General features: G+C 40.8%; 1 protein-coding gene across 6 annotated transcripts in view; it reads right to left on the reverse strand.

Moving 5' to 3' along the window:
- Positions 1 to 24,036, reverse strand: part of GPCPD1 (glycerophosphocholine phosphodiesterase 1) — a 51,667-nt gene that overhangs the window by 7,212 nt on the left and 20,419 nt on the right. For 5 of the 6 annotated variants that reach the window (XM_080999125.1, XM_080999124.1, XM_080999127.1 and 2 more), the window contains exons 2-16: positions 21,872 to 21,952; positions 20,162 to 20,258; positions 18,988 to 19,072; positions 13,768 to 13,843; positions 11,231 to 11,269; positions 10,254 to 10,377; positions 9,506 to 9,749; positions 8,573 to 8,735; positions 8,130 to 8,262; positions 7,813 to 7,867; positions 6,682 to 6,774; positions 4,905 to 4,982; positions 3,038 to 3,077; positions 1,857 to 1,918; positions 841 to 906 (exon numbers count right to left, since the gene is read on the reverse strand). In XM_080999125.1, coding sequence (XP_080855251.1) covers positions 841 to 906; positions 1,857 to 1,918; positions 3,038 to 3,077; positions 4,905 to 4,982; positions 6,682 to 6,774; positions 7,813 to 7,867; positions 8,130 to 8,262; positions 8,573 to 8,735; positions 9,506 to 9,749; positions 10,254 to 10,377; positions 11,231 to 11,269; positions 13,768 to 13,843; positions 18,988 to 19,072; positions 20,162 to 20,258; positions 21,872 to 21,920 — 1,404 coding nt within the window. In that variant the 5' untranslated portion in view covers positions 21,921 to 21,952. The remainder of the gene's footprint in view (positions 1 to 840; positions 907 to 1,856; positions 1,919 to 3,037; positions 3,078 to 4,904; positions 4,983 to 6,681; positions 6,775 to 7,812; positions 7,868 to 8,129; positions 8,263 to 8,572; positions 8,736 to 9,505; positions 9,750 to 10,253; positions 10,378 to 11,230; positions 11,270 to 13,767; positions 13,844 to 18,987; positions 19,073 to 20,161; positions 20,259 to 21,871; positions 21,953 to 24,036) is intronic. The other variant, XM_080999126.1, reaches the window with a different exon arrangement.

The following is a 24,036-nucleotide window of genomic DNA, read 5'->3' on the forward strand; positions in this document are numbered from 1 at the left end:
CATGAGAAAGTAGCCGATAATTCTTTTGGGAAGCTCATGCTATGCTGGCATGGAGTTAAAACATCCAATAAATATATTCAGTTTACCGGAGCATCAGCTTAGATCACAGTCATGATTGGACTGTTGATCATATTTGGAGTTAGGAAGGAAATCTCCTCCTACCCAGCAAACAGGTTAAAGATTGTGGGTAAAAGCAGCAACGTTTTATGAGTGGACTTCCATTTGTCCATTGTCTCCTCCCCTTCCTCTTCTCCGTCCTGGAACCTCCTGCATGACCCCCAGCCTCATCTGGAGCATCCTCAACCTTGTGGATGTGACTTGGGGGGACATGTGGAGGGAGGCTGAAGAAGGGGAGCACAAGGGAAAGCTGGTTCTGCTTGCACAAAGGCACCATTATTTCACCCTGTAGGATTTGGTTTTAATTAACTTCTCCTGCAGGAAGCTCACTTTGCTCTTTTGCTTTAGTCACCCAGAACCATGTTTCCCTGGCATTCTTCTGCAGTGCGTCTGATTTCGGCCATCATTACATTTGTCTCTACCGATCTGTGGGGACTGGTGGGTGGTTCCTACTTCCAACAACAGGCTGGGTTAGATGGAACCAACAGAGTGCCTCTATTTTCAGTAACTGTTCCTTAGAATTAGACATGTGAACCACAGATTCCAGAGCTAGAAAACAATGCTAAATTTAGAAACGGCGTTCACTCACTTTAATCATTGGGGAATCAAAGGAAAAAAGAAGCAGAAATGTACTATTTAACCAAATCAGTTTCTATAATTTAAACACTACAATGAAACAGCAAGCTACTATGTTTAAGATGTATTGTTAGTAGACTTTCTTACCCTTTGCTGGCAGATCCATTTGATTTCTATATTAAAGCCCACTTCTTCAGGAATGGTTTCTAGTACCTGGGTGGAAAAGTGATAAAGGTCAGGAAAAATGGTGCTAAAATGCTAAATTTAAGAGTGATTTCCCTCACCTTTTATGTCTGAAATCAAAATGGCTCTGTAGAGCCTATAGAAATTGAATTCCAGCAGACTACAGTGGTACCTCGGGTTACATACGCTTCAGGTTACATACGCTTCAGGTTACAGACTCCACTAACCCAGAAATAGTACCCCGGGTTGAGAACTTTGCTCCAGGATGAGAACAGAAATCGTGCTCCGGCGGTGCGGCAGCAGCAGGAGGCCCCATTAGCTAAAGTGGTGCTTCAGGTTAAGAACAGCTTCAGGTTAAGAACGGACCTCCACAACGAATGAAGTACTTAACCTGAGGTACCACTGTATAGGATTTCCCTTGCAAATGGTAACCACATTAGCAGTCTAGAACATGTTATTCTAATAATCTGCATCAACACAGACACTTCCTGGATTTCGTTTCTGTGACACTAAACCCTGACCAAGAAACAGATCCTGAAGCAAAGACATGCAGATATCAGTTTAGCTTATCAATGGCATCCATGACAAGGACCTCGTTTGCACATAACGCTAAATCAAACCATGCCTTGTTGGAAGAAGTGTGTGGGCACCGAGAGTGAAAACTGCAGCTGCTTTCCTCCTCCCACTGCTGATGCACTACCTGCCAGTTACTGTAACAAGCAAACCTGGGCTCATGGTTTGTCTCTCCAAACAAACCATGAGTGGTAAACGAAGAATCAACCTTGGTTATGGCTTGTGGTTGGGGAGGAACAGTGCTTAACCAGAAGGGGAGGGGGAATTGGCATTAAAAAACCACCCCCCTTTCCATTCTGTCAATGCAAGCCTCCACTGGATTAGGTTCTGCTTCACTTATCACTAATTATCATTCTAAATTTTAGCTTACAATAAACCTAGGGGGAACAAATGATTGCTGTACTTACACTTTGTAAGGAGGGGAATGGCTGCGTGTCAGAAGGAGCATTTTTGTCTTCTTTAAATGATTCTGCGGGAAAATTGTATAAAAGAAGCCTTGAAGAGAAGTCTTAAGCAAAAGTCTTAAGTAAAAACGAGGCTTTCCCATCTTTTCCTCCCCCTACTGTCCCCTCGAGGGTTGGGGACCATCCAGAGCAGATTTGGGGAGACACAGGGAGAGGGTACTGGGGTAGGTAGGAGAGGAAGAGGACATCCTGTTGCATGAGCCGAAGTCTGTTGCGCAAATGGGGCAGCAACAATAGAGTGTTGGCTGGCATTCTGTAGCAATTTATAGAGGAAGTCTAGAAAGGAACTAAAACTCTATTTGAGGAGATTGACATGTTTTAATTCCAAGCACAGCAACATCATTTTTATATAAAATGTGAGTTTTATGAGAAGCATGGTTTTATGTAACGATTTATATTTCATTTTATAGTGTTCATTCTGATTTTATTTGTATGTGCAGGATAAATGTGATAGGATAGAAAACTGCTCAAAGCTGCACTGCAGTCTACTGGCAAGCCTAGCTCGTCCTTACAAAGGCATGGCTGCCAAAGGAGAAGGCAAAAGGAAAACCTGCTGTGACACTTCAAACAGCTTCCTGCTACCAAGAGAGAGATGCCCTCACTTTGCCCATCTCCTATTTGCTCTGTCTCTCTTCTGTCCATTCTGAAGAGCAGGAAGCAGTTAAGATATGTCAATAAGCCCTGGGTGCTTATGCAAAGAAGCAAGCATCCCCCCCTCCCTCCGTACCATAACACTGTTCTAAATGGCCTTGCCAACCCAGGAGACACATTATCTAAATTCTACACTTCACTAAAAGCAGTTGTACTACTTCGCTGGCCCAATATTAACTAACTTGTCGCCAAGATAAAAGGTTGCGGCAATGCAGTCAGCTTAGCAGTAAAGCAGACTTGAGTGAAGCTCTACCAGGCCAATAGAATATAACTGCCGCATCTCAGACTTAAGTAGTGTGAGCTATTGTTCTCATTCAACAGATCAATAAATGTCTGCACAGCTCTTCCAAAGTACTGGGAGGAGATTCTACAAAAACTCCAGATACAACTGTTGAAATATTAACCAGCCAATATGTTGGTTATGAATGGAAGAACAGCTGAGAATTACCAAATTTTTCGGTGCTTCTACGTACCTTCACTATCTTTGGATTTCAATGCAGTCACGTGTAACAGCTACAAGGAGGAAAACACGAAACGCTTTTAGAAGCTATCTTTCAAGTACTGCCCACACATTTCCTGAACAGTGTCTCTGCAATGGCCTCAAAATAATGCTGAGTGCAGTCTACAGCAAGAAGGAAGGCGTGTTCCTATTTGGTTGTCTTGGGAATTCAGATAGTTTGATAGACAATTCATGATGCCTGGGGATACTTTTATTTTATTTTATTTAAGTTGCACTAGGTCACATTCAGCTGCTGGCAGTTGTGTGAGGCTCCAGCAACCCAGGGCTTAATAAACACAGAGAAACAGGATTCTGTTGCTGGGTCTCTAGGAGCAACTGTTTCTAAAGAAAAACTAAGCAACATAACTTTTTTTGCCTCCAAGGACTAGCAAAATCTTACCCAGCAACCTGCCACCCCACCCCAAAGCAGTAGTTTATGATGCTGAGGTTTTTGCTGAGGGATGTATTATACAGTATCATGACTTTCTGGAGCTTTTGAGCCCCTGTCAAGAGGAATTTGCAGTTCCAAATGTTTCCCCCTTTTGGGCCTAGCAAATAGGACTCTAGCACTTTTTTTAGAACCGGCAGTAGAGGGGGATAGGTGAGCTGAGTGCAGCCAGACCATGGCAGAACTGATGCTGTTTCATTCCCTCTGTGGAAGAAGCAGAACTGCACGGAATGTTTTCAATCGCTTCGCAAATGCCCCACACCTTTTGATACTGCCGTTTTAATACGAAATGTATTAGAGCATTTTTGCAGCAGATAATGAAGGTTAGTAGCCAAAGAGGAGTATGAAGTCATGTTAAGGCTATTGTGAGAAGCACTTGGTATGCATCTATATTATTCTGGATAAAACAAGTCTACATCGGCAACCATTTTGATCTTTCCTTAAGATTCCCATTCCATGGGAGGCTGGGCTAGATGGATCTTTGCTCTGATCCAGGAGGGCTCTTCTTATGAGGCCTTAATGCTTAGCATAAATAGAAGAGCCTATTCCAAAGGCAGTATTCCATGGCAAAGACCATTCTCTGGAACAAAGAGAATATAGACAATGCTTCAAATCACTGACGTTGAACACGAGTTTGAGCCTTCTGTAACCCTTGTGTGGGAAGTAACAACAACATTTTAAAATGTTCTCAATGCTTCTTCCTATAACTATGTCCTGTCCTTGGTAACAGAGAGCTGTCTGCAGTCACACACACATTTGTTACTTCCTGGTTTAATCAGTAATAAGCTTTCAGAGGCCTGTTCTGAATCGTGGTTTGAAAACTGCAGCTGGCTGAAATCATCAGTGCTTAACTTCCAGCTGCAAGCAGCCAAAAGGAAGTTATGACATCTACCTTGAACGGGCTTCACGCATTACCGGTGGTTTTCTGGGCTCTGTTCAAGGTGTTGGTACTTGGCTAAAGTCTTAGCTCCCCTTGCATATTGCTATCATTTGGACAGGCACTGCTTTCTATGCCTATATATATACACACACACACGTACATATTTTAAAAAGTGGTTGCCATGAGGAGCAGGGTCATTTCCACTTTGTTGAGCCCCTTTCCAAAAGGAGGCATGCCAGCTGCACGCCAGATTCCATCTAAGTTTTAAGGAAGGCAGTTTAAACTACTGTTTCTCCAGTATTTGAATCAGGCCAATCCAGTAAGTGGAAAGCTGCAGCTACTTCTGTAATTTCACATTACTGCAATTAACTGTGCTTATTGGTTCAGTTCTGGAATTGGTGTGTTTTATCCATTTATTAAAATTACGAGCTGCCTTGATGGCCTATGTTGGATAGGACAGAAATGTTAAGTAAAAACAATTTACTGGCCTCATGGGCCAGCCTGGTACAATACCTTTAATAACTGCAGTTGGGCGTATGTGAGCTCTTTTACGGGAATCTCGAACAGTTCCACCGGCTCAGATTCATCTTTCTTTTAAGCAAATAAGGAATAAGAAGAAAAAGATTAAGTTAGAAAGCTACCGGATAGTGTGAGTTCTTCTAAGGCTGTACTCACTGCTTTTAAAGCTCTTTGATCCATTAAGTTTAACTCAGCTAGCAAGCTACAAGTCTAAAAACTAATAATCCCAAATTCCTTTGTTTGATAAAAAGATCCCAGTTTCCTTTGTTTCGTGTTATATTAAAATACTTGGAATAAACATCACGGGAAAAACTGGGACAGTGGCTGAAGCCACTACTGGACGTCATACTGAACCATAGTTTAGAATGATGTAAAGGAGCCTAGATGAGTTTTGGGCTTAGGCACTCCCCCCCTTTGTATGTTTGCCTGAAATAAACTGTAGTTCATATTAAACATAATTGGGCAGTTCAGATGAAAGAACAATCACAGCTAAGGAAAAGTGAACATTTCTGAAGACCTTATAGCCATATGGGAGAGGCAAGAGGAAGCAGGGGAGCCTGAGGTTTAGCGCAGCTCATTCCAGCTTGTTCATGTCCATGCTAAACTACGATATCTGAATGTGGACATCATCTTCACATTGCAAACTTCATATGCAAGACAGTACTCAACCTATTTCAGAACACCATATATTTTTCCCCTGGTTCCCTGTTTCAGGTCAGACACATTACTTTAATGATAATGTCTAAAACCATTATTTGAATCTCTGCCCATCAGATAAACAACAGTTTCCTGCAAATAAATTGCCCTTAGTTTTTTGGACTATTCCTTGAAGGTGAGTATGCAGTTACTGAAAATATTTAGTTACTACTAAATATGAGCATAATGCAATAATGCATGAAGCTTGAAACTAGTAGTTGTCACATTTTATTATAACAGAAAAGACCGCCTCTCCTGGTATGTCCCACGGAGGACCTTACGGTCTTCAAATAAAAACATCTTGGAGATCCCGGGTCACAGGGAGGTTAGGCTGGCCTCAACCAGAGCCAGGGCTTTTTCGGCCATGGCCCTGATCTGGTGGAACGCTCTGTCACAAGAGACTAGGGCCCTGTGGGACTTGACATCTTTCCGCAGGGCCTGTAAGACAGAGCTGTTCCACCAGGCCTTTGGCCAAGGCACAGTCTGACCCCCTCCTTCTGTAATCCTCATACAACTCTAGCCCAATGGTTGCCATTAATTTGACTCCGAACTGATTTTAGAATGAATTGATTTTAGAATGTATTTCAATGAATTGATTGTGATTTTATGTAAACTGTGTTATTTTTACTGTTGTTAGCCACTCTGAGCCTGGCTTCGGCTGGGGAGGGCGGGATATAAATAAAATTTTATTTTTATTATTATAAGGAATTTTTTTAAAAACTACCATTCTTAATTCAAAGCAACCTTACACTTTATCCTCCCATTGAGAGGGGGGAAATAACTAAACTAATTCAATCCTGTAATTCTAGTCCACTAAATCAATGTGTATAGAGATATAGGATTTGTGGTCAGCAGCACACACAAGTCTGTGAATCACAGCATGAACAAGAAGATAGCATATTTTTCACCTCATTTCATGAACATCTAAAGGAAGCCAAGATGAAATCTTGCAAAAGCACAATAAGTAGTTACTTTCATTACATTACCACCAATCCAGGTTTCTTGAAATAATGCCATTTTACTGCCCATTTCAAAAATGCTAGCCAAGTAAAACAAACAACACATTTAAAAATACCTTTTTCATAGCAATACAGCAAGTAAGATCATGATATATGATAGGGACGTGATCCTTGGAAAGGTGTACATCAAATTCCACAAAGGCTGCTCCCTAAGTGAAAAGAAAGGTTGGAGGAGAGGACAGCAAATAGATTTTAGCATATGAAAGGCTAATATATATAAAAAAGACAAATACGCACACACATTTCCACCAACTGTGAAAAGACACAATAGAGTGTTGGCTGGCATTCTGTAGCAATTTATAGAGGAAGCCTAGAAAGGAACTAAAACTCTATTTGAGGAGATTGACATGTTTTAATTCCAAGCACAGCAACATCATTTTTATATAAAATGTGAGTTTTATGAGAAGCATGGTTTTATGCAACAATTTATATTTCATTTTATAGTGTTCATTCTGATTTTATTTGTATGTGCAGGATAAATGTGATAGGATAGAAAACTGACTGATCTTTTATTTTTATTCTTTTTTGGGGGGCGGGGAGGAACAAGCATCTAAAGAGCTTCTAACATTAAGCCTTCTTATAGTGAAAAGTATAAGTTCTCTAATGTGTATCAGGGTATGTTTTACCCAGAGTTACTTGCTCATAACTTTAAAGGGGGAAAATGAGGATCTATTCTGTGAGCAGACATTGAATATAGCCATGGCCTGGAGAAGGAAAAAAGTGACTGGGAAAAGTGAGTCTTGGAATTATGATGGACTCTTGTGGATTATGTGCTATAGCTCTCCTTCAACAAGATGCCTTAGATTTAAACTGAGCACAATTCAGCTCTCTGTTCCTTGGTTTTTAGACTCGCCTTTTCTAATAACTGGAAATGCTAACAGCTGTCATTGCTGAGGTCATCAGGGGGACAGGAAGCAGCACCCTGGCGCCCATCCTGGGTACAGCTCCACCTGCAAGCCTCTGCTAGTATATGGAGATACTTTTTCCTGTCTTTCTATGGAATTTGTGATCTTTTGCAAGCGCCCTTGGGAGGACTTTGCCCTGAAAGGCAGCATATATGATCACTGAATGAATAAATGAATAAAAAATTATGTATTTTCTACAAGGTTCAGTCTTTGCTCATTGATAATAGACAGCCATAGGTGTTAACATGCAAAAAAAGAATCAAGGTAAAATCACACACATACATGTTTAGCAGCATTTTTCAAAGAAGCAATGGTATTTTCTCGAAGTTTAGCAAGCCTGGGAAGAGGAAAAAGGAAAAAAGTTTTACTTATTTCTGATGTTGGGGGAAAAAAATTCACAAATGATGGGCAAGCAATTTTATAGCTTCTTAATTTGAGTTTTCATTGTACATGCAGCGCCTTGCAACCTTGATCCGCCAGGGCTGTCCCAAGGAAGAGGAAAACCTCCTTCCCTGAGCTGAAGTCTGCTAGAGGTTCACAGGATTCACACTAGGGGAGCTACTAAAATTAAAACTCCAAATTCAATTACACATACTTACTTGGTGGTGGTTGTAGAGTTTCCTGCGCCCCTGTGTCCAACATCTAACCCTGTTCTGTCACGCCAGTATTTGGCATATGAGGCTTTCACATCACAGGAGTACCCTTGAATTGGCTTAATAATTATGTAGTCGACTAAAAAGAGAAAGCAAATGTCACTTGGTGGTCAAATTCTTTACTTTTATCCAATGAAATCTTTTCTCTCTTCACTAGGTTTAGAGAAACATCACTTAAGATTTACTGGGATATGGTAAAAGTATCTTATGGAGAACCAAAAGGTACATTTTGAATACATTCCTTATTATCGTTTCACTAGGCCCCTGACATAATCTACTAGTTCTGGTTGAAAAGCACCAGTTTTTCTGGACTAAAAATTTCTGAAGGCAAAAAGGGAAATGTATTTAGCTTAAGGCTCATGCTTGCATTACCACTATATTAAGCATACCTCTAACTTTTCCAATTGTTTTTCGTGAAAGTCTGCTCATAATAGGAAGAGTGAGAATGCCACAGCTCTTTCCCGATTCTGCAAGAGTGGAGGATAACAGACACGCAGAGCCCACGTGCCCTGGAAGTGCGTCTCCTTGAATCACTGCTTCACTAAGGTCTTCCTAAAAACGCAACAATGTTTACATATTTAATTTTACAGTCATACCACGTGTTGCGTTAGGTTCATGTTGCATCTTTTCGGCTTGCGAACGTGGCAAACCCGGAAGTGTATACTTCCGGGTTTTGCCGCATGTGCAAGAAGTGTTCTGCGCGCTTCACACATGTGCAGAAGCGTTCTATTGTGCCGTGTGCGTGCGCAGAAACGGCGCTCTAGTTACAGACTTTTCGGGGTGCAAATGGCACCCCGGAATGGATCAGGTCCGTAACTAGAGGTACCACTGTATTGCTGTGAATTCATCTCGGCACTTCTTTTAAATTCCTGGAAACGTGAGGATCAGAACTTGGAACATTCAGTGGGTTGAAGCCTACAGTCAAGCACCGTTATTTGTTCTGCAAAATGAGTCTGAAGGTTTTGTGAATTTACTCATGTATTCAGATGTACCCTTTTACAGTTACATTACGACTGAGAAGGCTAAATTGTGTGAATGAAAACAGCGAGTAGATACTTGGAACGTGAGCTCTGCAAGGTTGCTCATGCGGTCACTGGATGCAACCTGGTTGGTTTCATAAGTCCTCAGATAAGCAGTAGAATAATATAGTAGTGGATGAATTGCACAAGCCCAATACATTGATGCCAAGAGGTCTGAAACATTCCTCGTTCTGTGAAGTTCTTCCCCGCCTTCCACTTTCCTATCTATAAATTTTACCAATAGGATAGAGGTATAAAAAGGCTTTCTGGCCACCTATATTAAACAAATAGCTAAGCCCTCACCTCAAAAAAGTCAAAGATTAATTCCAAATTGTCCGGTTCCATGGTCTGAATAGTATATTCTGTCCATCTATCAGGCTGCAGACCATAACCACATTCTGGCTGAGAATGACGAGATTTGAACTCAGTGTCACTTATTAGTGAGATCTCCAGCGTGTTTGGCATTTTTTGTTGAATTGTAGGTGACAGTCTATCATCCTCTTCATCTTCACCCTCCTCCTCCAAGCCTTCAAGGGTGAGCTTCACCCTAAGCAGTAAGGAGAAAGCAAAATCTGATGTCACATTATGTAACAAATCTTCAGTGACATCAATAGTGATAGAATAATGAATTATGCTTTTGGTAACACAATGAACTTAAGGCACTATAAATACAGCATTTTTTTTCTACTTAAGGACTCCAGCGTACCAATAATTTGAGTGTCTTGGGGGGGATGGGGGGGGGATGAAGGAATAAATTCCTAAAAGGAGGCTGCATATGTACTACAAACTGTACAGATTTTTATTTTTAGTTTCCCAAAAGCAATGGCAGTGAAGAAACTCAATGCTGATTATAAAAGACTAAGAAATAACCACAATTAAGCCAGAAGCTATGTAGGGGGAAAGGAGTTTCTGAATTTAGAAAATGGACTGGGAAAGGAACACAAGTTTTTTCACTATGTCAATATAGATGGATAATCCAGTAGTATTCATATGCTAAAGATGGGGTTTAGTGTCAATAACAAATGGAGAACTTTGATTAGCATGATCATACCTAAACCTGGATTTTTTGAATTTTCTCTTAGTTATAGATACAGGAGGCTTTTCAGAAAAATGGAGGCGTAGCCTTATTTCTGTCTGACATGTCAGCCAACCGGAATCGACACTTTCCACATCATCTGACAAAGGAAAAAAATAATAATTACAAAATGATTTTGCTACATTCCAGAACGACATCAAAAAGACTTGTTACCAAAGCACTACTGTCCCAATATCCCAGTTCCAAAAAGGGATGTGCCATCACAAGCTAGTTGCTGCTGTTGAAACTAATAGGTACAAAAATTTGAGGCTAAGACTGGAATGACCCTAATAACAATAAACGGTTTGCCAGCATGACCATTTTCACTATGTTTACATGCTTCTAAAACTATGGATAAGTTTTCTGCATGAGCAGAAGTAAGTCTGCAAAAGCCCAGGGCTTGTGCATTCCCCACTCCTCCCCCCACAGACCAGGAGGAGGAATAAACTAGGATTCAGTTTAGATTTTCATCAAATCCTGGCAAATCACTATGTCTGTAAGAGGAAAAGTGGCTTAAAATACTGTAATCTCAAACCAGGTCAACTTCAAACTGTGAGTTATGAAACAGTCTTGTTCAATATGCCAAAGTTTATTTTAAAGAACTATTCCTGGTGAGTATATAACAAGCCAGGAATCAGCAAAAGAAAAACTGAAACCTGATTTATGACTCCTGCTAGCAAAATGAAATAGGAGTGCTCATAACAGAGGCTTTGCTTGGGCTCAAAACAGATTGGCTTTAGTGTTCCAGGCAAACCCTCCTACTGTGTGGAAATCCACCAAATCGCATTTGAGTTTCCAAAATCAACCTTGAACATGTTGTGCACCAGGGAGAGGAAATTTACTATCATTTATTTTAAATGGCTTTTAATTCACATTTGAAGGCGCTCTTTCTACACAAGGCAGCTTACAAAACTCCTACATAAAAACAAAACTACGATAACAGTGCTTCTTACCAACAATTCCGAAGTGTCCGTCATCAACGGAAGTGTCCTCTAAAAATGAAGGAACAAACAGTGAGAGAAGTTCACATTCACAGGCTACAAATTATTGCGACTTTAAGCCTCAGTCCTACACATACTTATTTGGGAGTAAGTCGTACTGAACTTTATGAGACTTTGATCCAAGTTGGCATGTGGAGGACCACGTTATCAGTAATGGTTCTACTTTTGCACTTCACCGTTAACTGCTATAAACTAAAACATTTTAAAAGAAAGACAAAGCAGCAGCAAGTTTACTGCAACCTGCAAGATTCCTCTAAGCTTTGTTTTCTTGGTAACATTATCTCCAGGCAAACTTAGCAATGATGTACAGTACTTACTTCAAAATGAGCTATGTAAACTGGAAAAAGGCTTTGCATTATCTCGACAATATATAGTCCTAATTGCTATTATACTAGAAAGATAATGCTATGTTATTAATGTGATAGACATTAAACTATCTGCTAAGCAACCAAGAGTTCAGATATAAATCTTCTGAGTTTACAATTAAAAATGCTTATTTTCTTCCCTTTGCTAGAAACAATAGTCAAAGTTTCACCTTCAATCCATGCTACAGAAAGGTAAAAGATGAAAAGCTTTAGACATGGAATAAACTCATCAATAAACAGAATTATTCAGAGTTTAAAGCTGAAGTGTAACCATCTAATATCAAAAGCTCAGTTTTACCCATGTTCATTTTCAGGCGCTATTTATATTAGGTCTGACCTTTCACCTGTAGCAAAAGAGTTGGGGGCTTTTTTGGCCATACAGAGAAAAAAAAATCAGTCTGAAATAATCCCGTGAGGACCTCAAACTTTTGTGTGACTAATCTCCTTCAAGGTCAGAGGGACTACTTAGTTAAAAATTGAGAACAGCCACCAGCAGAACGTTTTCAAAGCAATGTAATTTCTCTCTAATGAGGTTATTGGGTCTTAGGTTGCCTAAGGCAGCACTCCCAATAGGATTGCACTGTAAATGAGCTAAGGCTTGGTGTGCACATCTGTTCAGAATAAAGTCACCCTAAATTCAGTTAGATTTGCTCCTAGGCAACCATGCAGTCTTAGAAGGAAAACCTAAGATCATTCCTTTGAAGCCCATAAACTAAGAGTATGGACTTCACTTTCCAATACAGTCGTACCTTGGAAGTTGAGCGGAATCCGTTCCCGAAGTCCATTTGACTTCCAAAACGTTCGGAAACCAAAGTGCGGCTTCTGATTGGCTGCAGGAAGTTCCTGCAGCCAATTGGAAGCAACGGACGCCCCGTCGGACATTCGGCTTCCAAAAATAGTTTGCAAACCAGAACAGTCACTTTTGGGGTTGCGGTGTTCAGGAGCCAAAAAGTTCAAGAACTAAGCTGTTCAAAAACCAAGGTACGACTATAATGCTATTTAGGTGGACACATTTCCATTCAATTTTTTTTTAAAAAAAATATGAATGAAACAAAATCAGCCAACTCCAATCTTTTCAGGTACACCTGCTCCAGAGAAGACAGTATATAACAACAATCACCTTATTGAACCACCTTCCGGAGGAAGAACATTAGTTTAGACCACATGTTGCCTTTTGTACTGTTTATCTCAAATGAGCAGAAAAAATATCTACATTATGTATCCTGTACAGTGGAACCTCAGTTGTCGAACAGAAGACTGTTCGACTTCCAAAATGTTTGACAAAGGAGGCGCAAAGGGCGGCCTGCAAAGTCAATAGAGAAAATTGAAAAAAACTCAGTGGAAGCCATCAGACTTCCGAAAAGTGTTCAAAAACGGAAGCATTTACTTCCGGGTTTTTGGCGTTCGAAAACCGAAACGTTCAGCTTGAAAACCGAGGTTCCGCTGTACTTATATTATGTCCTATTGTATTCATGAACATGCTTATAATAATGTTTCAGAAAACCTCCAAGGCAAAAATAATCTCTCTTACGAAAACAACTGGCACTCTGACTTAATGTTAGCCACAGTCAATTTATGGTTTCCACCACAGAGAAATGGTCTGTAAAGAACAAAACAAAACATAATCATGAGCGCTTAATCTCCAAGCGCAGTGACTATTGTCAATAACGCTCATTTTAAAATGTCCTGTCTCCTTCTTTTAATGAAGACTCCGGGGGTTCACAAATTCCTCCTCTGTCTAGTGAGCATGGCAAGCCTCAGTGCAGAGGATCTTCAAAGAGCAGCACATCAGCTGCTATGAGCCCTTGGGAGGAGGAATGGGGCTCATCCATGTCACACCTCCAAAGCCCAATATGAAATCAAGAGGCAGCTCATCCTCCCTAGCAGACAGCCAAAATCTGTGGACCCCTAAATAGAAGAAGGCACAAATGGAATTTACATTTCAAATCCACACTATTTTGTTCACAAACACTTTAAATGCTCGTGCTGTGCTAAAAATGGTGCCTTTGTAGCAGTGGTCTCAATCTTAATCCTACAAAATATTATCAATTCCACTAAACCGTTTTGCAAAGTATTAGTAATCTTATGCATATGCCTCAAAAGAGATGCAGTTCATGCCCATACCTAATGGGGTTATTGATCGTGGTGGTAGATGAGTCTCCCACTTGTGAATTATGACTTGGCATGGACCACCGGTTTTCTGTAATTTAAAAGTTAAATGTCTGCAATAATTTTCGTTAAATCCCGATTTATTTATCTTTTAACCAGTGATGCCATTTACAATCCTTTGTGAGCGTAGTTTACTTATACCACCTTTGAAGCGCAAAGCTTTAAGTTTAATTCACACCATGTATACCATAATCATTGATGTCATTAAGACGCATCTCATCACCCTATGACAAAAAACCCCATTCAAATCACACTGCCATCGTATACTGAAGGGGGCTGGGGGGTGGGATTGCAATGGCAGCCCCTTAGTCTATCCTCCCATTTCCCCTTCATCTATGCATTCAGCCTAATCTCTGAACAGAGCCTGCATGAGTCAGTCCTGCTTGGAGGCTAGACTGAACATGTGGGTCAGGATCTAAGTCAGTGGATACAATCCCATGCACAGACCCCACTCCACAGGTCCAGATGGCTATGTGAGCTAGCCTAAGCGGTGACAAATTCTGACAAGTGTAGGGTTTTCCAGTATAGCTGCAATCATCATACATGCTAACATGCCAATTTTGGAACGGTCGTATGGGTATAACTAGTCACAAAAAATTGCAAACGCATGCTAACCAATTTGGGCGCTTAACTAATTGTTATTGCTTTCTATAGTGCGTCAGACACAGAAGTTGTATGACACAGAGCACAAAATCTGCACAGCATACCATAGCCCCAAATCTTCTGCACTTATATGCAGATACAACACCCCACCACCACTGAACCAGCGTAGGAAACAATGGGGATCTAAGGCTCCCTTTCCACATGCGGAAGGAGTCTTCGGTTCAAAGAAGGGCTGCTTTGTGCTACTGTGCCAAATATGTGAAAATTTCCTGCTTGTATAGAAGAGTTTTCACAAGTATAAGAACTGCATCATAAGCCGTGTAGTACAACCCTGTATGAACTCCTGTGCAACTGTCTGAGGAAGAGAATTAGCAGCTATTTGGATCCAACCCATTGCTTTGAGCACAGTGAAAACAAGAGGCCTGAATTTCAAAATGAATGCCAATAATAAAGTTCCTTAAACACACACACATATTCCTGGGTTGTTGTGTGGTTTTTTTGTATATTTTTGATTAAGGGGATAGAGAATGTGTATAACTCAGAAATGAACAAGGCAGAGGGCTAGGTAGGAAAAAAGAATCATTAATGTGTCTCTTTCAGCCTGATCAGCTGAAATTTCTATTTAGGAGTTGAGTGCGCAAAATTTGCCATTTTGAGGGTTCTTAGCTGATCTATAAAGCCTGGTTTGCAGCTGATTGGGGGTGTCTGCAAACCCCCTTTTGGCTGAGCCCCCCCCCCCCGCCAATCTATGGTGTAGTACAGGGGGGCACAGTTTGGACAAAATGGACTTGTGAGCCAAATGGGGAGGACTGGCAGGCCTGATTAGGCCCACAGGCTGAGGGCTCCCCACCACTGACAAAAAGTAACCCACAGGATGGATAAGTGTGGCATCAGAAGCCAATCACAGCATGCTTGTTTTCACATGATGCAATTTCTTAGCTGGCATCAAAAATGAGCCCCGTGCCCCCCTGAAAATAGTAATGAAACTTCTTGAGATGTCTATGTCTCAACACATATAAAATAGGAACTGCCCAGAATCCAGATAGACTGTAAACAAGTTGTACACATTACGAAGTTTTGAGAACTCTTTCTTCTTCCAACCCAAGTGTATGCATTCACAGAATACAGTACTCCTAAAGAATCTACTTGAATTAGCAAAGATTTATTTAAAACCTAAGACTGCAACTCTAAACACATTTTCTAGGGAGTAAGCCCCACTAAAAATTGTGAGACGAAGGGTTATATCTAATGCTGTTCACATGCAAGCAGACATATGCCTTTTAATTTATCTCCATCCTCCTGCAGTCCCAAATACCCCCAATATCTGCTCCAGAGGATTCCCAAGCCCTCCAGAGCCGATCCTGAGGGTGTGAGGGGGACTGCAAGGGGAGGAGAGGAAGCTGAAATCCCATTGCATAAGTGGAAATCCATTCACACAACACTGGATTCTGCCCTTCCTTCCAAGTACAAAGCACAGAATTGTGTTTCCGCCTACAGTTATTGCCATTATTCAGCTGTAGAGCTGACCCTCCTACGTTTTAGATTAAAAATCTATTTAAGAATCATATATTTTAAAATCAAAAGTACAGCATAATTCACAAAGACCCAAGACCATTTGTTCTCACTTCAGATACTGGGAACAACAGAGTCATCCATGCAAAATCTGCTGAGGTTTTACAAGTTCAAAATATAACAATTATTAGTATTATTATTTTATTATACCCCACCCACTCCGGGTGGTTTCCAATGCATATAAAAAAACCAGACTTTAAAAACTTCCTGATACAGGGCTGGCTTCAGATGTCTTCGAAAAGTTGTATAGTTATTTATCTCCTTGATGGGAGGGTGTTCCACAGGGAGATTAGTTTGTGTCTTTGAGCCATTAAGCCCATGTAGTTTATTAAATTAAATGTTTGTACAACTGGATCTATGGTCATACAACATGCACCAAATAAAATAAATCATCTGAAAAAGCAATATGCTTTTAACTTATAAGGCAGTATTATCTTTTGTGGACATTGTACTATTCAGTAGCTAAATCAGAAGGGATGGCATATGCAACCCAAATGAAATTTATTGGAAAAAAGTTGTGCAAGCAGTTTCAGACTGGATAGACTTATCTTTTCTAGCCAGTCTCTATGGCTGCTAGCAGAGTGGGTGGGTGGGGTTTTTGTAAGACACTTCTAGAAATAGATGATTAACAACAGAAACAGTAACTTTTGAGTTACCAGGGTCAGGTAATTTTCTTAGAAAGCGTAAGGATCTCCCTTCCCGCAAGCACAAATAAATCAAGATAATACACAAGAAGTACGGGATGGGGTATAGAAAAATATTTGCTTAATGTTTCTAAGGAAAGCGTTATATAAAAAGGAAAAGGGCTTCCTAGAGAGCCAACAAGGTGCCAGCTATTTGTACTCTGCCCATGGTCTCTTAGTGTAATTTTATTTCTAAAGCAAAGGAGGGGGCCCGATGAGAGTGAACTGCTGTCTCTCAAGCTACTATAGATCACTCTTGTGTCCCCCGATGTTGTTGGACTAAACCTCCCATAATCCCGTCGGTTTTGCCAATAGTGAGGAACTAAGGGAGTTGGGGAAAAAAGCTGACAAATACTGCTCTAGATTCAAGAAATCATCTTGATAGCTTTCTGCCCAACCAAGCTTCCACAAGCATCTAAGCAATGTGAACTATTTTTACAACTGGGAAGTTAGGGAACTGTAACTGTTCCCAATAATAACAACTGACTACATAGCTGTCATCTGCCCCGATTCAAATTAGTCCAAGACAACTTAATGAGGAGTTTAACAGCAGTAACAGAAAACAAGTCAGTCTCCTTGGCAATAATATTTAAAGAAGCATCATGTCAATTATCTCATATATTTGAAAGTAAGATGGAGTCATACATTACACATGTTAGCAGAAAAATGCCACTTGGACTACTCAAATTATGAACCAAGTTTAGGTTTACATATTCAATCTTGACAGGTATTTTTGTCATGGTCTAAGAAATCGTTAACATATATTTAGTATTCTAAATGCACTTCTATCAACAACAAATTTGTGATTCACCTTCTAGGGTGTTAGTCACAACATCATGGTAAAATCAGAGATTTATCACCCTTGTGTTTAAAAGTTTATGTAAAAAATAGTGAACCTGTTAACTTGCCCTATAAGCATTAAGACTGCAACCAGAAAGTCTGTTTTATTTCCTGGTTCATGACACTTGACACATTTCTGTGTATAAAAACCCCTTCATTTGGCTCTTATCTCAGCCTTAGTCTAACTGTAGGCAGTTTCTCAACTTATAATAAAATGTGAATGTTTTGCAATGTATTTTTAATGTTGAAGGGATCTTTGGATAAAGGGTGGTATATAAATTGAACAAATAATAATAATGACTGCAATACATTCCAGTCATTAAAACCAATCAGGGCTAAGTGAAATGACTAGAAATGGAAAAAATGCAACAGGAAGAGCCATTTAATGAAAGCACTGATTATTAATTCAATACACAGGAGCATTTAATGTTACGTTTACTTATGTTACAGTCAGTCGCCACATTCTGCTTTGTGTTCTTAGTATCGCTCCTGCTTTCAGCTTCACTGTATTATATCCTCACATGGGAACAATACGTTCTTTATGCCAGAATAACCACCCCACAATAAAAATGCACACTTTTGCCAATATCGAGGCTCACAGTGTCCATCAATATGGGCTCTTTTCATATGTCTCTACTCTGCTATTCCATAAAATTCATACTTACCACAGAAGACTCTGCGTCACACGGAACTTACAGAGTGCACAATACAGAGCACCTACTTAAAAGGAAACAAACTCACCAAATACGTTCTGTGAAGTTTGCATGTATTACAAGGGAACTTGATTTACTTCAGACTGTTTTTCTTTTAAAAAAAAACCCACTACGTTGTAGCTGAATTCTCTTCCATACTTTAGACATTTGGCAATATTTAAAAGGGTGTGGGCAGAAAGGCATAAATTCTAACTTCGGCAAGAGTTCTGGCTTATGAGTCCACAAGCCTTCGCCGATTTCTAGTGTGTGCTGCAAAACTACTTAGGCAAAATCTAGCTACTTTCTACTGCTGGACTTATGTTGCTAGTATGTTAAATGCTTGTGCCATGTTTAAAACTCTTTAAATACAAGTTACAAGCAACAAAAATTTTTTGGGAATGCACCAGCTAAGCTTGATATGCTTCACATTCTACATCTTTCTTACATAGAAAGCACTTGGGTAGGAAAAGCATGAGATTTGCAGATCGCGGCATGCATCAGTTTTACATAAGTATTTTGATCAGCACGCAAGCTGGGATTTGTGGTTTGCAAATACTGTGCAGAAGGTTATATGCAGGCACACTCTCCACACAGAATTCAAGGTCTCATACACAACTGCTTTCTGGGTAGGAAGCTTTTACTGAAGTTAAAGACAGGAGAATTGAATTCAAAATGAATCCAACAGCCAACTATACTGTGGGCTATTTCCAAACACCATACCACTGGGAACTTATCCCTAAGAGTTAGTCAACAAGTTATATTGGTGCTTATTTAGGCATACGTACCTGGGGTTCTAAAAAGGTCCCCTGAAAGTATCGATATTCAATATCATCTCCCCTAGGAAGTTGAACTGTAGTTCTCCATAGCAGACTGCAGAAAAGTGTTTTTGAAAACATTTTAGAAAAGATATAGGATGGCTGTACAACAATGACACTTGCTTTAAAAATCCCTGTGTGCGCGCACACCCCTCAGAATACAAGGTATCTGACTTTTTCTTCCATGTTGTTTCAAAGGGCCATTTCTGCAGTGACACTATGTACAGTGGTACCTCGGGTTACATACGCTTCAGGTTACAGACTCTGCTAACCCAGGAATAGTACCTTGGGTTAAGAACTTTGCTTCAGGATGAGAACAGAAATCGCGCTCCGGCGGCGCAGCGGCAGCAGGAGGCCCCATTAGCTAAAGTGGTGCTTCAGGTTAAGAACAGTTTCAGGTTAAGAACAGACCTCCAGAACGAATTAAGCATTTAACCCGAGATACCACTGTATTTTAAAAGCATCCATGCAATTAGGTGCACGTGGAAAATGAGTGGCGCTCATTCATAGCACAGTGATCCAATAAGGGCTGAGTTCTCAGTTATATTTGAGAAAAGCAGACACCAGGGATTTCCCCCGCCTAAGTGCAACCACTGCTATGATAGTATTAAAAAACTGAACTTAGAGGCCTTAAAGCTACATCAGATTTGTCTCTTCTCATGAGGCAAGAGGAAACTGCTGGGGTAAAGAAAAGGAACAAGATGCCTACTGCACACAAAGAACTCACTGTGCAGCTTTCTGAATCACACTGGAAGGGGCTGGGGAAAAGGTAACATTTGATGAAGGTATGCAGGGGTAGCCAATGGACACTCCATATATTGTTGGACTACACCCCTCATTATCTTTGACCAGTGGCCATGCTACTGGGGCGATGGACACTGTAGTTGAATGTGTTACGTGGGTGAAAGTACTTTTTTACAGGCACACTTGAAACAAATGTGAGCAATTCAAGTGCTTAAGCAGGGCTGAAGGACGTACCAAGCCAGAAGGGATAATCCACCTCAAGTGTCATTTGTCTTCTAGAATGAGGTGCTCAGAAGTTGAGGTAAAGAACAAGAAGTATCACTTGAACTGTATAATTGGTGTCAAGCCAGCCTGCATGCATGGTTGAGAATTTCAAAATGTGCTACTGAAAGAAACTTACACATCACCAGCCTCCTCCTCCGGCTGTAGGATTACTGCGGATTGGGGATCCCAACTTCCCAGAGAATTGCAACTGCCACATATTGCCAAAACTTCTCCTAGAAAAAGAAATATATACAAGAAAGAATACAATAAAGCTTCTGAACATTTAAGAGTTTTCACAACACACTTTTGCCAATATTATGTAACGTATCAGGCCCACACTAAGAACAGGCGCAGACTCAAAATTATTCAACTTCTGAACTGCTTTTCTTTTAAGAATATTCAAAACGCTATCTGAAAATCATAGAACTAAACAAGCAGCAAGAGGAATTTATGTGCCTGTCCAAGCACACATAAGGCAAGGCAGACCTAAGGGGGGGGGGTGAATCTCTAAGACTTGAATCTCATGAAGTTACTACATGGGTGGAACTTCTGCTCACTCTCCTCCTGCCATGCCCCCCCCCATCTGCTCCAGGGGTTCTCCTAATCCCCCGGAAGAGATTTGAGGGGACATGGGCAGCAGAAGAGTGAGGGATAGCTCTGTTGTACAAATGGAAGTTGTTCCATTCACATAATTACCGTATTTTTTGCTCTATAAGACTCACTTTTTCCCTACTAAAAAGTAAGGGGAAATGCGTGTGCGTCTTATGGAGCGAATGCAGGCTGCGCAGCTATCACAGAAGCCAGAACAGCAAGAGGGATTGCTGCTTTCACTGCGCAGTGATCCCTCTTGCTATTCTGGCTTCTGAGATTCAGAATATTTTTTTTCTTGTTTTCCTCCTCCAAAAACTAGGTGCGTCTTGTGGTCTGGTGCATCTTATAGAGCGGAAAATACGGTACTTTTTTGCATTCAGCTCTTAGTCTTTCTCTCACTCAGAAAGCCCAGCAAGGGGTGCTAAAGCCCTCTGGGAACAGACCCTGCTCATGTTTCAATCTGTTAGCAGATAACCTTTAAACGCTTATTTGGGAGGGGGGTTGCTAATTAGTTACAATTAGTTCACTAAAGCAGGCTGTTCTGCAGTAACAAAGCGAGGGTTGAAGAAAAGGAAACAGATAATTTGTACGTACTGTGAGCCTCGAAAGTGGCAACCTAAGCATTTCTTCACTGCAGTGAAATACCATTCCCAGCACTACTCGATACACACATAACACTATATGGATCCACGGGGGGGGGGAGCAGGGGGGGGGGAGAGATGTGAAATGATATCCCAAAGCTGTGTACGAGCTGCTGATCAGCCTTGTAGGAACATTTGTGCAACACATTCTTACATTAAATAAATCTTGTAAGCATTTATACAAGTCATGTGTACTAAGCTAAAAACAGTTGATTGACTGTTATCTGAGACACCAATAACTTGTCTGCTGTCTGGTGAGCTTGGGCCATTATGTAATATTTCTGAACATGTCACCTGGCAAGGGAAAAGGATCAAGTAGGTGACTTGGACAGTACAGTTGTTATGAGATCAATGCAGCTTTGTTGGCAGAGCTCAGCAGTGGAGGGTGGAGATATAAAGAGAGGTCAAAAGAGGGCAGACACAGAACTAGGAAGCTGTGTGAAGAGGACCCAGTATGTAGGGTACTCAATTTTATTTTAAAAAATTATATCTAAAGAGGAAGAGAATACAAGTGGGTTGGAAAAAACACTGGTGCCAAAGTTTACAAGGGACAGGAGCATGCATGTATATGCTTGCATGTCAGAAAGCCAAAGCCTGTTACAAGTGTTTTGTACCTGGTGGTGGTATTCCTCTTACTTCAAAGGTAATGTGGCAAGGTGACATGCTTGTGAATGACGTTCAACGGCTGCTGTACCCTATTGAAAAAGGGGGCAAAAAAAGCACTAGTTTAGGAGCAGGTCATTTCTGTATACATCTCAATATTATACTTTTTTAAAAAAAATAAATATATCCAGTTATACTGGGGTGGGGAACAAACCTGAGGGCCACAATCCCTTCTGGAGAGTCTTCCAAGGGCCACTTGCCAGCAGAGGGTGGGGCCAGAAGCAAATGTGAGCAGAGAATGCAAATTTTACCTTTGCACAGTAGGATAGTTTCCACACACACTCACACATCCTTCTCTATCTTCCATGCGGACAACCAAGAGGAATTATCAGAGTTCAGGGACACATTCAAGCCAGGGAAAAACATTCAAGGTGTGAAGAAAGGCCAGTGAGGGGTATGGCCTGAGGAAAATTATGAGAGCCAGGCAGAGAGGCTTAAAGGGCCACATTTGGTCCCCAGGCCTCAGTTTCCCCACCTGATTTATATCCCGACTTTAAAGAATACAAATATTTGTAAGGTTGCTTACAACCAACAGAAACCCTGCCATGTGTGGATTAAATTTCAATTTGTTCATTCCCACCCATATCTGGGGACAATTCTGACCCTGAATCAGAATTTCCATAGATTAGGAGCTGGAAATGAGGCAGTACTGAGCAGGGCCTCCTGACAGATGCGTAGAAGAGGTCAGATGGGGGGGGGGGCAAGACCAACAGAAGCCCCAGATTCTTAATTCCCCCCCCCCAAAAAGTCACTCAGTTGGACATTTCTGAAGGAAGTTAGAGAGCAAAACACGAAGGCAGCTCTAATGCTTCCACAACTCAACAGGCAGCAACGTTGCTAAGGACACTTAATCACTGTTGCTAAGCCATCAGCGGAAGGAATGTGGACCATCCCCACCAAAGAGCAACAGATAAAGCAGGAGAAGCTGGACGCAGGAAGGTACTGGGGTATGTTTGTTAAAACACTTTCCTGGAGCAAACATTACTTTATTTACTCTTAGGAGTGAATAAAACACAACTGGCTGGTTTTGGTATGTTTTACTCAGAAGTACCTCCCTTGAAATAAATGACGTTTTCTTCTAATGAGAAAAAATATATATTAGAGCGCCCCCGCCAATTTCCCATGTCACCCAGGCAACCACTACTGGCCTGCTTGTCATCACTGATCTGTTATTTATACAGTCACCATAAAACAAATATATACAATGCAAAAAGAATCAGCAACTACATCCACAAAACAATTTACCTTGCAGTTAAATTTCCCATGTATTTTAATGCAAATATTCTTTAAAATCAAGGCAGGCAATATGTTTTGAGTGCATATATGTTTTGTATATTTGTATCTTGATTTTCCTCTCAGGAGCTCTAGACTGTGTTGATTGCCTTCCCCTTCCTACTTTTATCACCACAACAGCTGTGTGAGATAAGCTAGGTTGAGTTTGTAGTCCAGGCACCGAAGCGGTCAAACTACACATTTACATATGTTTACAATTTTTCTGCGGGTTGCTATTTAACGGGGTCAGCAAATTTTTTGTTTGTTTGTTTTGGTACTTTGCTGTAAATATCAGGACTGTGAAACCCTGCAGTGAAAGCAAGGAGGGTGCTTTTATGGATTTCTTTGCATGATCTGTGGAGAGGCATGGAGATTCATTCTGCAGTCACACTGTCTTTGGCATCGTTCTGAAGAAGTGATATTCTTTCAGATCATGTGCTCTCTGTGGACATCAAACAACTGCACTACAACTATCCACACAAACTTTGTGTAGCAGGGAACAGTGGCAGGAGTCTTTAGGGAGAGTTATTAAGGAAGGAGAAGCCACTGCTGCTTTTTCTGATGAAGAGAGAGGAAGAAGCAGCTGGGCCTGGGGAGACTTCAAAACATCGCTTTCCATTCTTATTAAAATGTTTTATAACTTGATCTCGAGGAGAAAACGTTTGAGTGGCTGACATTTTCTTAAAAACAAAACGTGAAGCTTAAAAACAAAAAGTGAAAGAATGGCAGTGCACACACCCACACCCCATGGTTCTAAAATGCCCATACAATTACAAGCTACTGTGCTCAGCAGTTCCGTTTTGGGCGGAAACATACCAAAATGCAGAACTGGCTTTGTTTTGCT

Source organism: Podarcis pityusensis, assembly GCF_964106645.2.
Source record: "Podarcis pityusensis genome assembly, chromosome: 3".
Classification (NCBI taxonomy): domain Eukaryota; kingdom Metazoa; phylum Chordata; class Lepidosauria; order Squamata; family Lacertidae; genus Podarcis; species Podarcis pityusensis.